This window comes from Gigantopelta aegis, chromosome 1 (genome assembly GCF_016097555.1).
Source record: "Gigantopelta aegis isolate Gae_Host chromosome 1, Gae_host_genome, whole genome shotgun sequence".
NCBI classification, from domain to species: Eukaryota; Metazoa; Mollusca; class Gastropoda; order Neomphalida; family Peltospiridae; genus Gigantopelta; species Gigantopelta aegis.
In genome coordinates this window covers 32,699,717-32,718,234 of record NC_054699.1, presented here as the reverse complement: position 1 = coordinate 32,718,234, position 18,518 = coordinate 32,699,717, and the positions used below count along the sequence as shown (strand labels likewise).

The following is an 18,518-nucleotide window of genomic DNA, read 5'->3' as shown; positions in this document are numbered from 1 at the left end:
TCTTTCTGTCAAGCAAATCTCGAATTACGGACAAAAATACTTCAAATGTTCGCTGGAGTTGACGAAAAAAATGAATAGTTAAATAAACGCGGTTGAATGTTCTGTCAAACACCGCTGACCTGAATTTAAGTATGTATCAAACAGATGAATGCACTCTGGTATCATATTTATTTTAAAGGCGCAGTGCCTAGTGTTATCCCGTGAAAATGGACACTAAGTTTAGTTGATGTACAAACCTGCAACACACATTTGGATACGGTTATAAAAGAGAGAAACTAAGGTCTGTGTTGTTTAAACAGGGAAATATCATCTAAGAATAATAATTATTTATTATTTATTACAATAAATATTGTCTCGATAACCATTACTCAGACGAACGTGCGTTTTTAGAATTATGAAAAATGTATTTTTGGTATTGCAAAAACCTGGATGGCCAGAAGCACTTCAGGTGTACGAAAATGAATATTCTAAATAATAATGCATGTTAAAAGGGTAGTCTCTCTCTCTCTAAATAATAATGCATGTTAAAAGGGTAGTCTCTCTCTCTCTCTAAATAATAATGCATGTTAAAAGGGTAGTCTCTCTCTCTCTAAATAATACTGCATGTTAAAAGGGTAGTCTCTCTCTCTCTCTAAATAATACTGCATGTTAAAAGGGTAGTCTCTCTCTCTCTCTAAATAATACTGCATGTTAAAAGGGTAGTCTCTCTCTCTCTCTAAATAATACTGCATGTTAAAAGGGTAGTCTCTCTCTCTCTCTAAATAATAATGCATGTTAAAAGGATAGTCTCTCTCTCTCTCTAAATAATAATGCATGTTAAAAGGGTAGTCTCTCTCTCTCTCTAAATAATACTGCATGTTAAAAGGATAGTCTCTCTCGCTCTCTAAATAATACTGCATGTTAAAAGGGTAGTCTCTCTCGCTCTCTAAATAATACTGCATGTTAAAAGGGTAGTCTCTCTCTCTCTCTAAATAATACTGCATGTTAAAAGGGTAGTCTCTCTCTCTCTCTCTAAATAATAATGCATGTTAAAAGGATAATCTCTCTCTCTCTAAATAATAATGCATGTTAAAAGGGTAGTCTCTCTCTCTCTAAATAATAATGCATGTTAAAAGGGTAGTCTCTCTCTCTCTAAATAATAATGCATGTTAAAAGGGTAGTCTCTCTCTCTCTAAATAATAATGCATGTTAAAAGGATAGTCTCTCTCTCTCTCTAAATAACAATGCATGTTAAAAGGGTACTCTCTCTCTCTCAATAATACTGCATGTTAAAAGGGTACTCTCTCTCTCTCTCTCTAAATAATAATGCATGTTAAAAGGGTAGTCTCTCTCTCTCTCTAAATAATAATGCATGTTAAAAGGGTACTCTCTCTCTCTCTCTCAATAATAATGCATGTTAAAAGGGTAGTCTCTCTCTGTCTCTAAATAATAATGCATGTTAAAAGGGTAGTCTCTCTCTCTCTCTCAATAATACTGCATGTTAAAAGGGTACTCTCTCTCTCTCTCTCTCTCAATAATAATGCATGTTAAAAGGGTAGTCTCTCTCTCTCTCTAAATAATAATGCATGTTAAAAGGGTAGTCTCTCTCTCTCTCTAAATAATAATGCATGTTAAAAGGGTAGTCTCTCTCTCTCTAAATAATAATGCATGTTAAAAGGGTAGTCTCTCTCTCTCTCTAAATAATAAAATGTAAGTACTTCTAATTTAAATTATTAAAATGGACTTTAAAGGGACATCCCTGAGTTTGCTGCAGTTTTTAAGATGTTATCGACTAATAAAATATTTCTACGATTAAACTTACATATTAAATATATTTTCTTGTTTAGAATAACAGTATCTGTATATTCAACGTGCTTCTGATCATTCTAATATTTGTACTAGGTTAAATTTCATTTTATTTCCTAAAATATATTTGTTCGTACGTACGAAATTATTTGAAGACAAAATCCAGTTTCGACTACTTACAAATATTAAGACGACCAGAGACACGTTGAATATACAAACACTGTTATTCTAAGCAAGAAAATATATCTAATATGTAAGTTTAATCGTAGAAATATTTTATTATTCAGAAACATCTTACAATGCAACAAACTCGGGAATGTCCCTTTAATAGTGAAAAATACGCCATAGTGTTTAAATATTAGGATCCGCCCTATTATTATAATTAGCAAAATCGTTTAACTTATACTGTGCAACCCTTTGTTTTCATAAGGCTTAAATGTTTGCTAAAATATACAGTTTGTTGCGTTCCTAAATTCTTGGATCGAAAAGTTGTATCATGAATTCGTATTATAAATATGTATTGTATTTTTATTGTGTTCTTAAATTCGTTAACTGCTTTGGTTCACGAAGGAAGGAAATGATTTATTTAACGACACACTCAGCACATTTTATTTACGGTTATATGGCGTCAAACATGGTTAAGGACCACACAGATATTGAAAGAGGACACCCGCTGTCGCCACTTCATGGGCTACTCTTTTCGATTAGCAGCAAGGGATCTTTTATATGCACCATCCCACAGGCAGGATTGTACATACCACGGCCTTTGTTACACCAGTCGTGGTGCACTAGCTGGAACGAGAAATAGCCCAATGGGCCCACCGACGGAGATAGATCATAGACCGACCGCGCATGGAGCGAACGCTTTGGTCCACGAATTACACGTAGATAAAAACACCACGAATAGAAGTGATTTCCTAGTATGCATGAAATTTGACTTACGTCGAAACAGAATTTCCTTTCATATATGTCAAATAACCAGGAATCGGTATCGTTTAGAGTATCATAATAATCAAAATTCAGTAGATTGAACTTGAATACTGCAAGAACCCAATCTGAAAAAAAAAGAGTCAAACATTTTGAGTATATTTTCTATGGAGCAGGTGCACATTAGCTGAATTATTGCACTGTCAGTGAAATCACCTCAGATGGTCTACACATATAACTGGTTGTAGACTAATTGAGCTTATCTCAAACAGATCGTGAACTATTGTAAATGATTTTACTAATAAACAAACAAATAAACAAAAAACCCCACACAAACCACCGCCAGAAAAACACAAAACACAAATAAAAAATCGAACAACAAAACCCCACAAAACAAACAACATCAAAACCCAAAGAGAAAACACCCCCACGCACCCACCCAGCCCCTAAAACCCCACACAAAACAACCCAGAATAGCTTATTAAAAACACAGGAATCACTTGTTCCATACTTACCAGCCCTGGTGCTTATAAAACTTTTAGAGTCTAGACACGAGACTCTAATAGAGTCTGATACACTAAATGTCATGACAACGCCAAACAAATAATATGCGTGTGACGTCATTAGAGATCGAGTCTGGACTCTAAACGTTTTATAAGCACGGGCCCAGGTACGAATCTATGAACATTTTCGTACAGGTGACGTACTGACATTAATGAAATGTAAATCGATGTCGTTGATAAACATTACAAGACCCCTTCATTTGTTTAGTGGAAAACAAATAGGGGCCTAGGACCTAATTCACAAAGATCTCTTGAAGTTGGTTTTGTTTAACGACATCACTAGAGCACATTGATTTATTAATCATCGGCTATTGGATGTCAAACATTTGGTAATTTTCACACACAGTCCCAGAGAGGAAACCAGCTACATTTTTTTCCATTAGTAGCAAGGAATCTTTTACATGCACCATTCCACAGAGAGGATAGCACATACCATAGCCTTTGATATACAAGTCGTGGTGCACTGGCTGGAAACGAGAAATAGCCCAAAGAGCACACCGACACGTATCGATCCATAACCGACCGCGCATCAGGCGAATGCTTTACCACTAGGCTACGTCTCGCCTTCCAAATGGCTCTTTTTTTGTTTCTTAAGCAACCTCACATTATTCTTGAAAGTCTTTTTGCATTGCAATGCGAGATCGTAAAGTTGTGAGAGGTTAGTGATTTGCACCCTGGTCCCTTTGTAAATATACCCAAGATGGTCAAAAAGACTGGAACAAAATCCTAATGTATTTGTTCACATGTCTATCTTTTAACTTTATGCACAGTATTAAATTTACTTCTGTATCGAGAATCCTTACAGGCCACAACAGAAAAAGTTCAAGATAGCACTTTCACCAACTTGCAGCTGTACATGTTAAATCGAAGACAAACCCCCCCCCCCCCCCCCCCCCCCAAAAAAAAAAAAAAAAGAAAAAAAAAGAAAAGAAAAACCCCATAAAACCCCCCACAAAAAACAACAAACAAAAAACAACAAACAAAAAAACAACAAACAACAACAACAACAACCGGCACACATCATACAGCAGTGCCCAACCTATCAAGGTTTGAGACAATCTGAGTGGCCTATTGAAACAACCATACAAACCAAACTATATGGTGACAGAGAACTGGAAAAGTGCTCATTTTATTTTACAGACTGGACTATTGGTGTAGCTTATGCAAAAAAAAAAAGCAAACCAACAACAACAACAACATCTGTATCGTTCTAGAACAAAATCATCTAATTCTTATCTAAGGTTAGCAGAGAAAGTAGAGCTACTGGGCGGAGTTTGTGGGGAGGGGTTCAAACTTAAGAATATAGGATATCTACAGTATTCCTTAATACAGCAACATGTATGTACAACACAACAGAACACAGCAGTAAAATATAACACAACAAAACACAACATAACACAACCAGACGCGTGTGCAAGAAGTTTAGACTGGCGAGCGACGTTTATGGAGGGTTGGGTCGAATCATGCTTCCCTAGAAATATATTGCAAATATTTGTTTGCGCAGGTCTGGGTTTCGACTCCTCCCCACCCCTTACACTAGCACATTTACAACACAACAGCAAATCGCATCACTGCACAACAGGACGCAACCCATTAAAAAACAACAACATAACAACACAACACACTGCAACGCAACACAAGACAAGACAAGACAAAACAAAACAACGCCACGCCACACTACGCCACGCCAAAGCACAGCACACGACAGCAGCACAGCACAGCACACCACACCACACCACACCACACAGCACAGCACAGCACAGCACGCAAACCACACTACACAACACCACATCACATCATAAAGCCCACGTTTATTACCTAGCTCTGGATTTGGTGTGGTGGTAATCATTGTCGACGTTTCCACAACAGTTGGTGTACTTGGTTGTATAGTCGTCGACACGACCGTCGTAGTCGGCATGGTCCAGTGGATGGTAGAGACGTCAGGTTCAGGGGTGACGATGTAGTAGGTGAAGTTTCTCCAGATTAAGTAAAAATCCCCCACGTCCATCACAGTGAAAGTAGATATGTTCAACTTAGGGGCGGAGGTTTCCAAAAACCTCAGGATATCTGCCTGAAGTGTTGGGAACAACGGGGTATGGAATCCTATATGGAATTTTATTGTTTCATCCCTCCTGAAATGATTAAACATGTATCCATTTCAATATTGTATAGATCTATAAGAAAATACCTGTATAATATCCATTATATATATATTTATATATGAAAACCATGGTCACCAGTAGGGCCAGTTGAAGCAAAATCTTACTGGCCCTTCTCAAATTCAACTAGCCCTCCAATTTAACTGCACAGCGAAAATCAAAACTATAATTTTCTTTGTTGAATAATAACCATGTATAAAAATAACCATGTACATAGTCCGTTTGCGTCAAAAGGAAAACGATGAATTGGCATGTAACTTCATAATGAATAAAGTTAAAATTAATATTAAAAACATAGTATTAAGTTGTAAACCAATACCGACCTAAATAAAAAAATTTGAAAAAGAAATCCATCATAAATAAATATTTTATTTTACAAATTACCATTAAATAATACTGATTAAAGATAATTTTTAATACAGGAGTAAAGAAAAACAGCCAGTTTATGCTGCTTCACTTGCATTGCCTCTAAAGTAATCGATAATGCAGTACAAAGGGACTAAGGCCTTAAAAGGTAAAGCTGCGCATGTTTTTGTAAATGTGTCTGAGAGTGGCAGTCCTCTTTATGGCGATGCAAGAGAGATGGATTCTAGTAAAGGAGTTCCTATGGAGTGGCAGTCCTCTTTATGACGACGCAAGAGAGGTGAACTCTAGTAAAGGATTTCTATGAAGTGGCAGTCCTCTTTATGGCGATGCAAGAGAGATGAACTCTCTAGTAAAGGATTTCCTATGGAGTGGCAGTCCTCTTTATGGCGATGCAAGAGATGGATTCTAGTAAAGGAGTTCCTACGGAGTGGCAGTCCTCTTTATGACGAGCAAGAGAGGTGAACTCTAGTAAAGGATTTCCTATGAAGTGGCAGTCCTCTTTAAGGCGATGCAAGAGAGATGAACCCTCTAGTAAAGGATTTGTTCGGAAGTGGTTGTCCTATAGACAAAGCATTAGATAAAGATTGATGGAAGCATCCACTATTCTGCCAGATACCCATTCGATTCTGCATTGTTCAGAGATACGGCGTTGAATTCGTATTACGGTTTTGTAAGATGTAAATCATATTTGACAACAAACATCACTTACCTTAGCAAATTTCCTTTTGAATTCTGCTTTGTAGTAAATAGTGAAGATTTAAAATTGTTGTTTTAATAATAACAACAGTTATGTTATTCATTTTTTAACATCCAAAAAAAAAAAATCAAAAACAATCTGAACGTAACCAAAACCATTAATGTATTCAACATCACTTCTCTGCAAAAACAGAGTCAAAATGTTGTTTTAAGGAGGTCCGTACTGATATGAATAATAAAAACCGTTGTCGTGATCGAACCTGTATTTCCACACAAGGCAAATTCGAAATGGTATTTTGAAAAAAAAAAAAGAGTTACATTGCCAATACTTACCCCAGTCTAATTATTTGACAATCCTTATATGCTACACCCAGGTACGTTCGCTCATAAAATCGATGTATCTGAAAAACAAACACAAGAAGCTGACATATCATTTTTATTCACAAGCAACAATCGTAATGCGTATGCAACTCAGGGTGAGACTCAGACCCCCCCGCCCCCCCCTCAAACAGCCCCCAAAACAAACTAAACAAAACAAGTATTATTACATAACCATTGAACATCAATTGGGATTAAAATATAGGAGAGTGGAATACAACATTTCAACCTTCTTCATTGAAATGACCCTTGTGATGATAATGACAAGGATGATGAGGACGTTGACGATGATGAAGGCAATGATACTGATGAGGATCATGATAACAAAAATTAATATGAACACGCCTACGACGACGTTGGTGATGACGATGATGATGATGATGATGATGATGATGATGACGATGATGATGATGATGATGACGATGATGATGATGATGATGATGACGATGATGATGATGATGATGATAATGATGATTATGATGGCTATAATGATATAAAGTAGCCCATGAAGTGGCGACAGCGGGTTTCTTCTCTCAATATCTGTATGGTCCTTAACCATATGTATGACGCCATATAACCGTAAATAAAATGTGTTGAGTGCGTCGTTAAATACAACATTTCTATCTATCTATGATCATATAAAGTATTTTTTATATTAAATACTGTTCCAGAATTGATCACATGTGAAGACGGGTGGCACCAAAATGAATATTTTATATATACATAACTTAAATAACATTTTATTTTGCAGATGTTGGGTTCAGAAAAAGTAATTCACATGCGACCGGATATGGAACGATCTTTATTACCAAGTCCTGGATTCAAAACGCTTGCTCATATAAGAGGGGGAATCGTGTACTATCATATTAGATATAAGCCTACGAAGGGGGGAATGGGTGAAGTCGCGGGGGGCAACTGTCCCCCACCCCACAATGCTAGAGCAAATTCTAAAATTCAGGCAAAAACGTTAGAGATATTCTACACACAAACATGGTAGTGATCCATTTGCAACCCCCAAAAAGCTATTTCGCAGTAATACTAACGTGCATTAATGTTGTTATCTATATTGGGCAAAAAAAAAAGAAAGAAAAAAGAGTCAGCTCTCTACAAAAAATGGTACCTCGTACGCCTATATCATTTCATATTTATCAACAAGAAAGACAAAGCCATGATAGATTTGAGCACCTCTCTTCTGATTTCTACTTGAGAAAACTCACGTCATCACAGAAGTTCTGCTGGTAGATTTTGAATAGTGGAGACGTTCTATTGGTCAAATCGCCCAGGAACGTGAAGTCAAACAGGTTGTACTTGAAGATAGCCAGAACCCAATCTGTAAAACACAAACATGCATTGTTAGCATTGGTGTAGCCAGGGTGTTATATGGGAAAGCCAACATTGTGGCGAGGGGAGGGGGTACAACTACATTAACTGAGTGGATGAGTTGTGTTATGGGGCGACAGAATAATGTAAAAGGTGGTGAGGAAAACCAAAACGAGGTGTGATTCCGGTGCATGGTCATGATTGTTGATATGTATTCTAATATAATTGTTTGACAGGAGTCATGATATATTGAACAGTGAATGGGTGACAGACCCTAGTTTCAGCCCATGAAAATGCACACTAAGTTTAGTTAATCTACAAACCTGTTTACACTTTTGGATAAAGTTACAATTGAGTGAAACATGAGCCTAACCATACCCTAACCCTGACCGTAGCCCTAACGTACATCTAGCCATACCCTAACCCTAACCCTAATTACATCTAACCATACCCTAACCCTAACCCTAACACCTAACCATACCCTAACCCTAACCCTAACTTACATCTAAGCATACCCTAACCCTCACCCTGACCATGACCCTAACTTACATCTAACCATACTCTAACCTTTACCCTAACCCTAACTTACGTCTAACTATACCCTAACCCTAATCATAACTTACATCTAGCCACCCCTAACCCTAACATTACATATAACGATACACTAACGCTAACCTTGACCCTAACACTAACCCTAGCTTTATCCTCATCCCTAACACTAACTTAACCAACTGGCAGCGAAAGGTCCAGCCACCCAGGAATCAGACCAACACAAAGACACAAACACCAGCCATTACCGAGATATGGAGGTGGGGTAGTGGGAACCACGGTGGATGTGGCTTCTATCTGGGGCGTCGATGGTTGGATGGACGAGATCAGCGTGGTGGAGGGTTCTGTCCAAATCAGAGTCGTGATGTCTGGGTCAGGGGTCACCAGCTTGAAGGTGAAGTTCTTCCAGATGAGGTAGAGGTCGCCGACGTCCATCACGGTGTACGTGGAGATGTTCAGTTTCGGCGACTGTGTCTCCAGGACAAACAGAATGTACGACTGCAGGGTTGGGAAGAACGGAGGCTCGAAATAAATCCGGAACGCTATTGTGTTGGGATGATTACTGCAAGACGAAACGTTTTATTACCCACCTGGTGAACGTCTGGGGGTGTCGTACAAATTACGTGCGTACCATCAGGTGTGTATTAGTTGCTAAATGACGTCATTTCGGAAAGCGACGTCATCTTCCTTTTGTCATAGCTCTGTGCATTAGCATGTTTCGTTATGTCGGAACTAATTTTTCGATTTTTACATCATGTGAAGGTGGGTAATAAATAAAATATCATACTGGATTTTTGATAGATATCATTTTCTTTACAAACTCCTGAACTTCCCATGGTATTTGACTCCACTTTCGTGCAGTCAGTTACTAACATGGGAAGTTCACTCGTTTCGGTAAAATTATATTTAGCCAAAATTAATGTAGTAGTATTTATTATATAATATTTAGTAAAATATTTTAAAATATCAGTGAATTAAAAGAGTTATCAGTTATTCAGTGACGATAACACATTTTAGGGTGAAACTTTCACTATTTCTCTCTAAAATGTGTTATCGTCACTGTAGAAAGTGTTATCTTCACTGTAAGAAAGCCAGACCTATTTTAACAATAAATGTAAATTGCCAAAAGTTATGTAATAAATAGAAAATTTCAATTTTCATGTGTTTTTTGGTCAAATATGACATATCTCATCTCGTGAAGTTTGCAATCATATCACTCGATAAGATATAAGTCATATTTGACAAAAAACACGAAATATCTTCTACATATGTGAATAATAAGATGGTGAGAAAGTGTATTTGTGTATTGATAGAGTTGTAAATCCTTGTGGAATAGAGTTCAATTGGGTTTTTTAATATAGTTTTGTATAATGGCAATATTAATGCATTTGGAAATATTAATGCATCTCGTGAAGTTTGCAATCACATCACACTCGTCGCGCAAGCGCGATTCATGATATATGATTGCAAACTTCACTCGATGAGATATAAATCATATTTGACAAAAACAAACATGAAATATCTTCTACATATGTGAATAATAAGATGGTAAGAAAGTGTTGCATATTTGTAGGCTGTAATTACATCACCCGAGCATTATCGTTACAACCCTGGCCACCGTGGACAAATAGTCTCCAGGGCATTTTTCACGACAGTTAGTGTGAAAGAGAGGAGTTGAAATTATCAGTATTACAAAAATAAATAATTAATTTAAAAAGATGACATTGCAAATTGAAAGTTCGACACCAAAATAAATGACGCAAAAAATTACAAGCACCGCGGCAATTCCCCACGGCATTACCGATTGGCAGGACACATACCTTCAAAGATATCTTGGCGCTACGATATCGTAAAACTGCCGTAGGCTATGACATATGCAATAGTGACGTCATAACCTACGGCGTCTTTACGATACTGTATCGATAAGACAGCTTCGGAAATATGGGGCAAGGGTTGTACGCACATCTGTTACTAACGCAGGATTGATAGCAGAACATTTTTCTCTATAGCAGTACCAATACTAGTACTCTTTTCTCTCGCTAGCAATATCATTACCAGCGTACGTTTCTTTCTAGTAGTATTAAAGGGACATTCCTGAGTTTGCTGCAATTTTTAAGATGTTATCGACTAACAGAGACTTTTTAACGATTGTAATTACACATCAAATATATTTTTCTACATAAAATATTAGTGGCTGTATATTAAACATGTTTCTGATCGTTCTAATATGTGTACTAGGTTAAATTTCATTTTATTTCCTTAAAAAAAATTGTTTACGAAATTATTTGAAGATAAAAGACAGAAACACATTGAATATACAGACACTGATATTCTAAACAAGAAGATATATTTAATATATAAGTTTAATCGTAGAAATAGTTTATTAGTCTGAAACATCTTACAATGCAGCAAACTTGGGAATGTCCCTTTAATATAAGCGCACTTTTACCCTTTAGTATCAACATCAGCACACTTTTCTATCAAGCAGTATAAATACAAGCCCTTGTGTGTCAAACAGAATCAATACTAAAGTTAGATTTATACTTCACCGCCGACTCGTGTTGGTGAGTAGTTGACTCGCCCAGTTCTGCTTCTATTTAACCCTAATCCTCTCTTTTTTCACTGCGCCACCGAGGCCGGTAAGCAGTATCCACTGCCAGCAGTCTCTTCTCTTAAGCAGTATTAAAACAAGCTCTTTATATCAAGCAGTATCCACTACAAGCATTTTCCTTTCAAGCAGTATCAATACACTTTTCTCTCTAGCAGTACCAGTATCAGCACACCACCTTTCTTTCAAGCAGTATCAATACAAACACTTTTCTCTCTAGCAGGGCCAGTATCAGCACACCACCTTTCTTTCAAGCAGTATCAATACAAACACTTTTCTCTCTAGCAGTACCAGTATCAGCACACCACCTTTCTTTCAAGCAGTATCAATACAAACACTTTTCTCTCTAGCAGGACCAGTATCAGCACACCACCTTTCTTTCAAGCAGTATCAATACAAACACTTTTCTCTCTAGCAGGACCAGTATCAGCACACCACCTTTCTTTCAAGCAGTATCAATACAAACACTTTTCTCTCTAGCAGGACCAGTATCAGCACACCACCTTTCTTTCAAGCAGTATCAATACAAACACTTTTCTCTCTAGCAGGACCAGTATCAGCACACCACCTTTCTTTCAAGCAGTATCAATACAAACACTTTTCTCTCTAGCAGTACCAGTATAAGCACACCACCTTTCTTTCAAGCAGTATCAATACAAACACTTTTCTCTCTAGCAGGACCAATATCAGCACACCACCTTTCTTTCAAGCAGTATCAATACAAACACTTTTCTCTCTAGCAGTACCAGTATCAGCACACCACCTTTCTTTCAAGCAGTATCAATACAAACACTTTTCTCTCTAGCAGGACCAGTATCAGCACACCACCTTTCTTTCAAGCAGTATCAATACAAACACTTTTCTCTCTAGCAGTACCAGTATCAGCACACCACCTTTCCTTGAACAGTGGCTTATATTACTAATGTTATTATATCTTACCCAAACATTTTGATATGACAGCGGCGATAAGCTGCATACAGAAAACTGTTCAAGTAATAAGACTTGATCTGAAAGAAAACAAATCACTGGTTACAAATGATTAGTAATGGTGTGTCACAAAGTAATATAACACAATAATTTAGAAAAGTATATGGTATTCAATTCTAATTAACGTTTTTACGTAATGAATTCCATCACCTCCTTATCTATATAAAACAGTGGGGAAAGAAATAAAAAGCTACACTCTCAATTATTTAATTAACACAGGGTGGAGACGGGATTTAGTCCAGTTGGTAGAGCGCTCGTCTGAGACGATTGGGTCATAGGATTAAACCTCGGCAGACCCACTGTTGTTTCCCTCATCCCATCCAGTGACTCACAAGTGGTATATCAAATACTCTGGTATGTTCTGTCCTGTCTTTGGGAACATAAAAGATCCCTTGCTGTCGTTAAAGAAATAAAGCAGATTTCCCCTCTAAGGCTATATATCAGATTATAAAGTATTTAACATCCAACAGCCGATGATTAATAAATCAATGTGCTGTAGTGGTGTCGTTAACCAAAGAAAACATCGACTTAATTCAAATCGGGTGGGACGTAACCCAGTGGTAAAGCACTCGCTTGATGCACGGTCGGTTTAGGATCGATCTCCGTCGGTTGCCCCATTGGGTTATTTCTCGTTCCAGCCAGTGCTCCACAACTGGTGTAACAAAGGCCGTGGTATGTACTATCATGTCTGTGGGATGGTGCATATAAAAGATCCCTTGCTGTTAATCGAAAGGGCGTGCGCTACAACAGCTTGTTCTGAATGTGCACGTAAAACCCTATGATATGACATAATCGAAAAGAGTAGCCCATCATGTCTGTGGAATGGTGCATATAAAAGATCCTTTGTTGTTAATCGAAAAGTGTAGCCCATCTGTGTGGTCCTTAACCATATGTCTGGCGCCATATAACCAGTAAATAAAAATGTGTTGAGTGCGTCGTTAAATAAAACATTTCCTTCCTTCCTTATTCAAATCATTCATCTGTATAATATAGTTGTCACAGGACTGGGTGTAGCTCAGTGGTAGAATCCAGTGGCGGATCCAGAAAATCCATTTGGGGGGGGGGGGGGGCTCCAATGACATGAGGCAGAATGCCAATGGAACTTTGGGGGAGATTTGGAGGGGATCGTAAAAAAATTAAGAAAATTAATATATAATAAAATTATAACTGTCGCAAAATTTAGGGGGGGTGGGCCTCTGCCCCTTCCCCCCCCCCCCCCCCTGAATCCGCCTCTGGAATCTCCCCTGACAAGCGACTGGTCATCTGATTCCCATCAACAGTTCCTTTGGACTTTCCCTATACTAATAGTGCCCCATTCCAGTAAGTCAACCAAAGTTGTGGTATGTCGTCTACAACCTACAGGACCAAGCCTATAAAACAACCTTTCCCGCTAATCGGTAGAAAACAAGTTGTTACATTTAAAAAACATCATATGTTTAAATACCTCCTCACAAAACCTTCTTTCATAAAGCTGAAATAACTTAGATGTGCGGTTGTCGAGTTCTGGGTAGTGTCTGAAGTTGAGAAGTCCATACTCGAATATTGCCAGCAGCCAACCTATGTTAAGTAAAGAAAATCTCTATTTTTATCTCACTGTTACAATATCACACTTGTTATATGGACATAACACAGTGACACATTTCTTCTAGTAAAATACAAAATGAAAAATGGAAAACCAGGGGCCTAATTCACAAAGGTCTCTTACGCTCTGCTAGACAACAAACCGTCCTCTTTACAAGTCTTTTAGCATTGCACTGCGAGATCGCAAAGTTGCGAGAGTTTAGTTAATTAGGCCCCAGGGCCTAATTTCACAAAACATCGTAAGCGTAGTTTTGCACGTAAACGTAAATCTACGATTAAACCACAATTCTTATTACTGATATTGTACAACAAATATATACTACTCAAAAGAATTTAAGGGTCAGACGATATTTTCGACATTATTTTCTGAATGCCAATTAGGGGCCTATATTAGCTAGACCATAATGTCACGCATGGTATTGTTCCATTTTGACGAAAGTGGGTCTAAGCAACCCATAAATGAATTAAAATCCACTGTCATTGACACTGTCGACTAGTTCTAATGGCGAAAACATGCTTACATTTGCACGTAAATTAGGGCGAAAGCGAAAGGTCTGCTAAGTGCCCATAACTTGCTTTTTCACAAAGCGCTTCATTTGCACGCTTTGCATGTGTATTCCATGTTCCCAATGCTGAATTACCGTATAATTGGAGCTTGCGTTCGTGTACGGTGCACACTCCAAATTCGACAATGGTACGACTTCAACTGACTATCGAAGATCGAGGAAGGGCTATTGCTTGGCTTCAGGATGGCAATACGCAAAGAAATGTTGCTCTGAGACTTGGTGTCAGTCAGAGTGTCGTTGGCCGACTGTGGCAACGGTACCAAGCAACGAATTCTGTTCGAAATCGTCCACGTTCGGGAAGACCCCGAAGCACTACAAATAGAGAGGACCGCTACATCACCAATATGGCTCTACGTCAACGCACAACCACTGCACGCCGATTACGTGACAATCTGCGGACTACGACTGGAACTCGAGTGTCTGATCAAACCATACGCAATCGTCTGAGAGCCAATAATCTACGCTGCCGTCGCCAGGCTGTTTGACCACCACTCCTACCACGTCACAGAACGGCCAGACGTCACTGGTGCACACTTCATCTGCGGTGGCAACGTGTTCAGTGGGGTCGAGTGATGTTCACTGATGAGTCCAGGTTTAGTCTCCAGTTCAACGACGGTCGGGTTCGTGTCTACAGACGTCCTGGGGATCGCTTCGCTGACGTTAACGTTAGACAACCTCACCGGTTCGGTGGTGGCAGCGTCATGGTGTGGGGCGGCATCTCTATCCACCACAGGACCCCCCTCTATGTGGTGTATGGCAAACTGAATGGAATCCGCTATCTGAATGAGATTATCCGGCCGTTGGTTCTCCCAGGCCTTCAGCAGATTGGCGGCGGGGCAGTTCTGCAGGATGACAATGCCAGACCCCACCGCGCCAGGGTGGTAACGGACTTTCTCAAACAACAAGGTATCGCCAGGATGAATTGGCCAGCATATTCGCCTGACTTGGCCCCAATAGAGAACGCCTGGGACGAATTAGGCAGGAGAGTTCGGGATAACCATGCCCCTCCGGCCAACCTTCATGATCTGGGTCAACTTCTTATGGCAGAGTGGCAGGCCATTCCCCAAGAGTTCTTCAGTCGTCTGATCAACAGCATGAGGCAACGATGTGTCGAGTGTATTCGCGCCAGGGGTGGATTCACACACTATTAAACGAATGTTATAATGTGTAAAATCCATGTTTGACAACCTTCAACTTTGACAGCATGTCATGTGACTTTCTTGTATACAGTGACGTTTATTTGTGGGTTTTTGTAAATATGGAACAATAAATTAAATTTTTGGTGTAGTTTACATCATCAATCTAATACACTCTGAAACTTATTTGGTTATACATTTTTGACCCTTAAATTCTTTTGAGTAGTATAGTTAGAAATATACGTATTTCATTTTCCATTTGTCCTTAAAATGCTCCATTTTCTTTAATGGTGTAATTTTCTTCGTGAAATATATGCCAAACATTTTAAAATGCATGCCCGGTATAACTGCTAGTTGCAGACGTAAACTTATGATGTTATGAGAAATGACCCCTGTTGTGCATATCTGTTGTGTTTATAACAAATAGGTGTATTAAAGGGAAATTCCCGAGTTTGCTGCATTGTAAGATGTTTCCCACTAATAAAATATTTCTACGATTAAACTTACATAATAAATATATATAATTTTCTGGTGTAGAATATCAGTGTCTGTATATTCAATGTGTTTCTGGTCGTCTTAATATTTGTAAGAAGTCCAGACTGGATTTTGTCTTTAAATAATTTCGTACGTACGAAAAAATTATATTTGAGAAAAAAACAAAATTTAACTTAGTACAAATATTATAACGATCAGAAACACGTTTAATATACAGCCACTAATATTTTATGCAGAAAAATATATTTGATATGTAATTACAAAAATTAAAACGGCTTTGTTAGTCGATAACATCTTAAAATTTTCAGCAAACTCAGGAATGTCCTTTTAAGGTTTTGAGTAAAACAACATTTGTCTTGAAAAAGCAAATGTTTATTTTGCACTGATTTTTGTATTCTTTTCTTGCTTTTTTATTTATGTTAACAAACCAGGCTGGAGATTTTGGAAACTATCTTACCACTACGAAATTGTAAAACCATCATAGGCCTCGACGTCACTATAGCAAACGCCATAGTGACGTCATAGCTTAATACGATTTTACAAATTCGTAGCGTTAAAAGAACTTTTAAAATATGGGACCTGAATATGAATATATGTTCCCAAGTAAGTGTATTAAGTAACTGATAGGGTATATAGTATATTTTACTTCACGTTAATTCCATGCACATTTTTAAATTACTGCAACAATAGTTTTTATCATGGGACAATTTTTGAACTTCGAGATATACTGGGTTTTCGAGATAACAGAGATCAAGATCATGATGTTTCAATGTAGCATTGTCGATATCGTTAAGGGAAATAATATACATGTATATAACTCAACATCAGTACAAACATACCCCTACTGGGATCTGGTGTGGTTACTACTATCGATGATGTCATTTCTACTGTGGACGTTTCCATAGCAACCTTGGTACTGGTTGGGACGACTGTCGACGAAGGCATCCACCAAATGGTTGTCACCGATGGTTCCGGGGTCACGAGTATGAACTGGAACTTCTTCCAGATCAGATAGAGATCGCCAACATCCATGACGGTGTAAGATGACATGTTAATCTGTGGAGCTTGCGATTCCAGAATTCTGATAATGTGGTACTGCAGTCTCGGAAACACCGGGGTCTCAAATGCAATGTGGAATGTAATGTTAGGAAATGTGTTCCCATGTGAGCTGAAAATGTAGTAAATTAGAATAAAAACAAAATGTTATGCTTCCAATTTCAGAATTCAGAGTATGTGGAACTGCAGTTTTGAAAATACTGGGTCTCAAATGCAATGTGGAATGTAATATTAAGAAATGTGTTCCCATATGAGCAGAACATTTAATAAATATAGATTAATAGAATAGAATAGAAAAAAATAGAATAGACTAGACTAGACTAGACGAGACTAGAATATACTAGAATAGATGTTTAACGACACCCCAGCACGAAAAATACATCGGCTATTGGGTGTCAAACTACGGTAAATGCAAACAAATAAAGTGATGATAAACATCAATATAACAATTCAAGAGGCAAATAAAACCACAGTGTAAAGAACTGTGCAAAAATTACAAATACCACAGATAGATAATAATAAAATTTAGAATAAAATATAGAATAAAAACTTTCTTTAGTTTAACGACATCATTACAGCATCATCGGTTTTTTAAATGTCAAACATTTCGTAATTTTGACATATAGTCTTAGAGAGGAAACCCGCTAACTAGGGATCTTTTATAGGTCCCATTTCACAGACTGAATAGCACATAACGCGGTCTGTGATATACCAGTCGTGGTGTACTGGATGGAATGAGAAATACAATAAAAACAAAAAAGTTATTTCTGACTGTGTACAACATAGTGTTTTTCTTACCAAGGCTATTTTTGTACAATATTCTTTGTTTCCAAGATCAACATTGTAGAAAATGTTGTGAGGAAATGTTTACAATGGTTCTCATAAAATCAATAAAATGTATTTAAATGAATGTTAAAAACCAATCTTATACTGGTATATAAAATCAAGTTTTATATAAGTCAATAAAATGTTCATAAAACGTTTATTGACATCTTGTGAACTTCACGCATTTATTTCGTAAAACCACTCTTCAATATTCTGTGGTATTTTAAACTGAATATATCATGACCATAACTTAATTCATAGCATAATTTTTAGTCTCTCATAACTCCATAAGGAGTGGCCTTTATATTATGTATTAAGCATGTTTCTTATTATATATATTACGTATTATATTCTTGTATATGTTACTATTGATAATGCAATTTTTAGTCTCTCATAACTCCATAAGGAGTGGCCTTTATATTATGCATTAATAATGTTTCTTGTTATATATATTACATATTATATTCCTGAATATTGTACTATTGATAATGAGATTTTTAGTCTCTCATAACTCCATAAGG

General features: G+C 37.6%; 1 protein-coding gene across 1 annotated transcript in view; it reads right to left on the bottom strand.

The window, feature by feature from the left end:
- The window catches only part of LOC121376370, a 63,513-nt gene that overhangs the window by 40,386 nt on the left and 4,609 nt on the right, over nt 1–18,518 (bottom strand). The window contains exons 4-11 of the mRNA XM_041504256.1: nt 16,956–17,284; nt 13,783–13,895; nt 12,291–12,358; nt 8,992–9,305; nt 8,092–8,204; nt 6,830–6,897; nt 5,094–5,407; nt 2,728–2,840 (exon numbers count right to left, since the gene is read on the bottom strand). Coding sequence (XP_041360190.1) covers nt 2,728–2,840; nt 5,094–5,407; nt 6,830–6,897; nt 8,092–8,204; nt 8,992–9,305; nt 12,291–12,358; nt 13,783–13,895; nt 16,956–17,284 — 1,432 coding nt within the window. The remainder of the gene's footprint in view (nt 1–2,727; nt 2,841–5,093; nt 5,408–6,829; nt 6,898–8,091; nt 8,205–8,991; nt 9,306–12,290; nt 12,359–13,782; nt 13,896–16,955; nt 17,285–18,518) is intronic.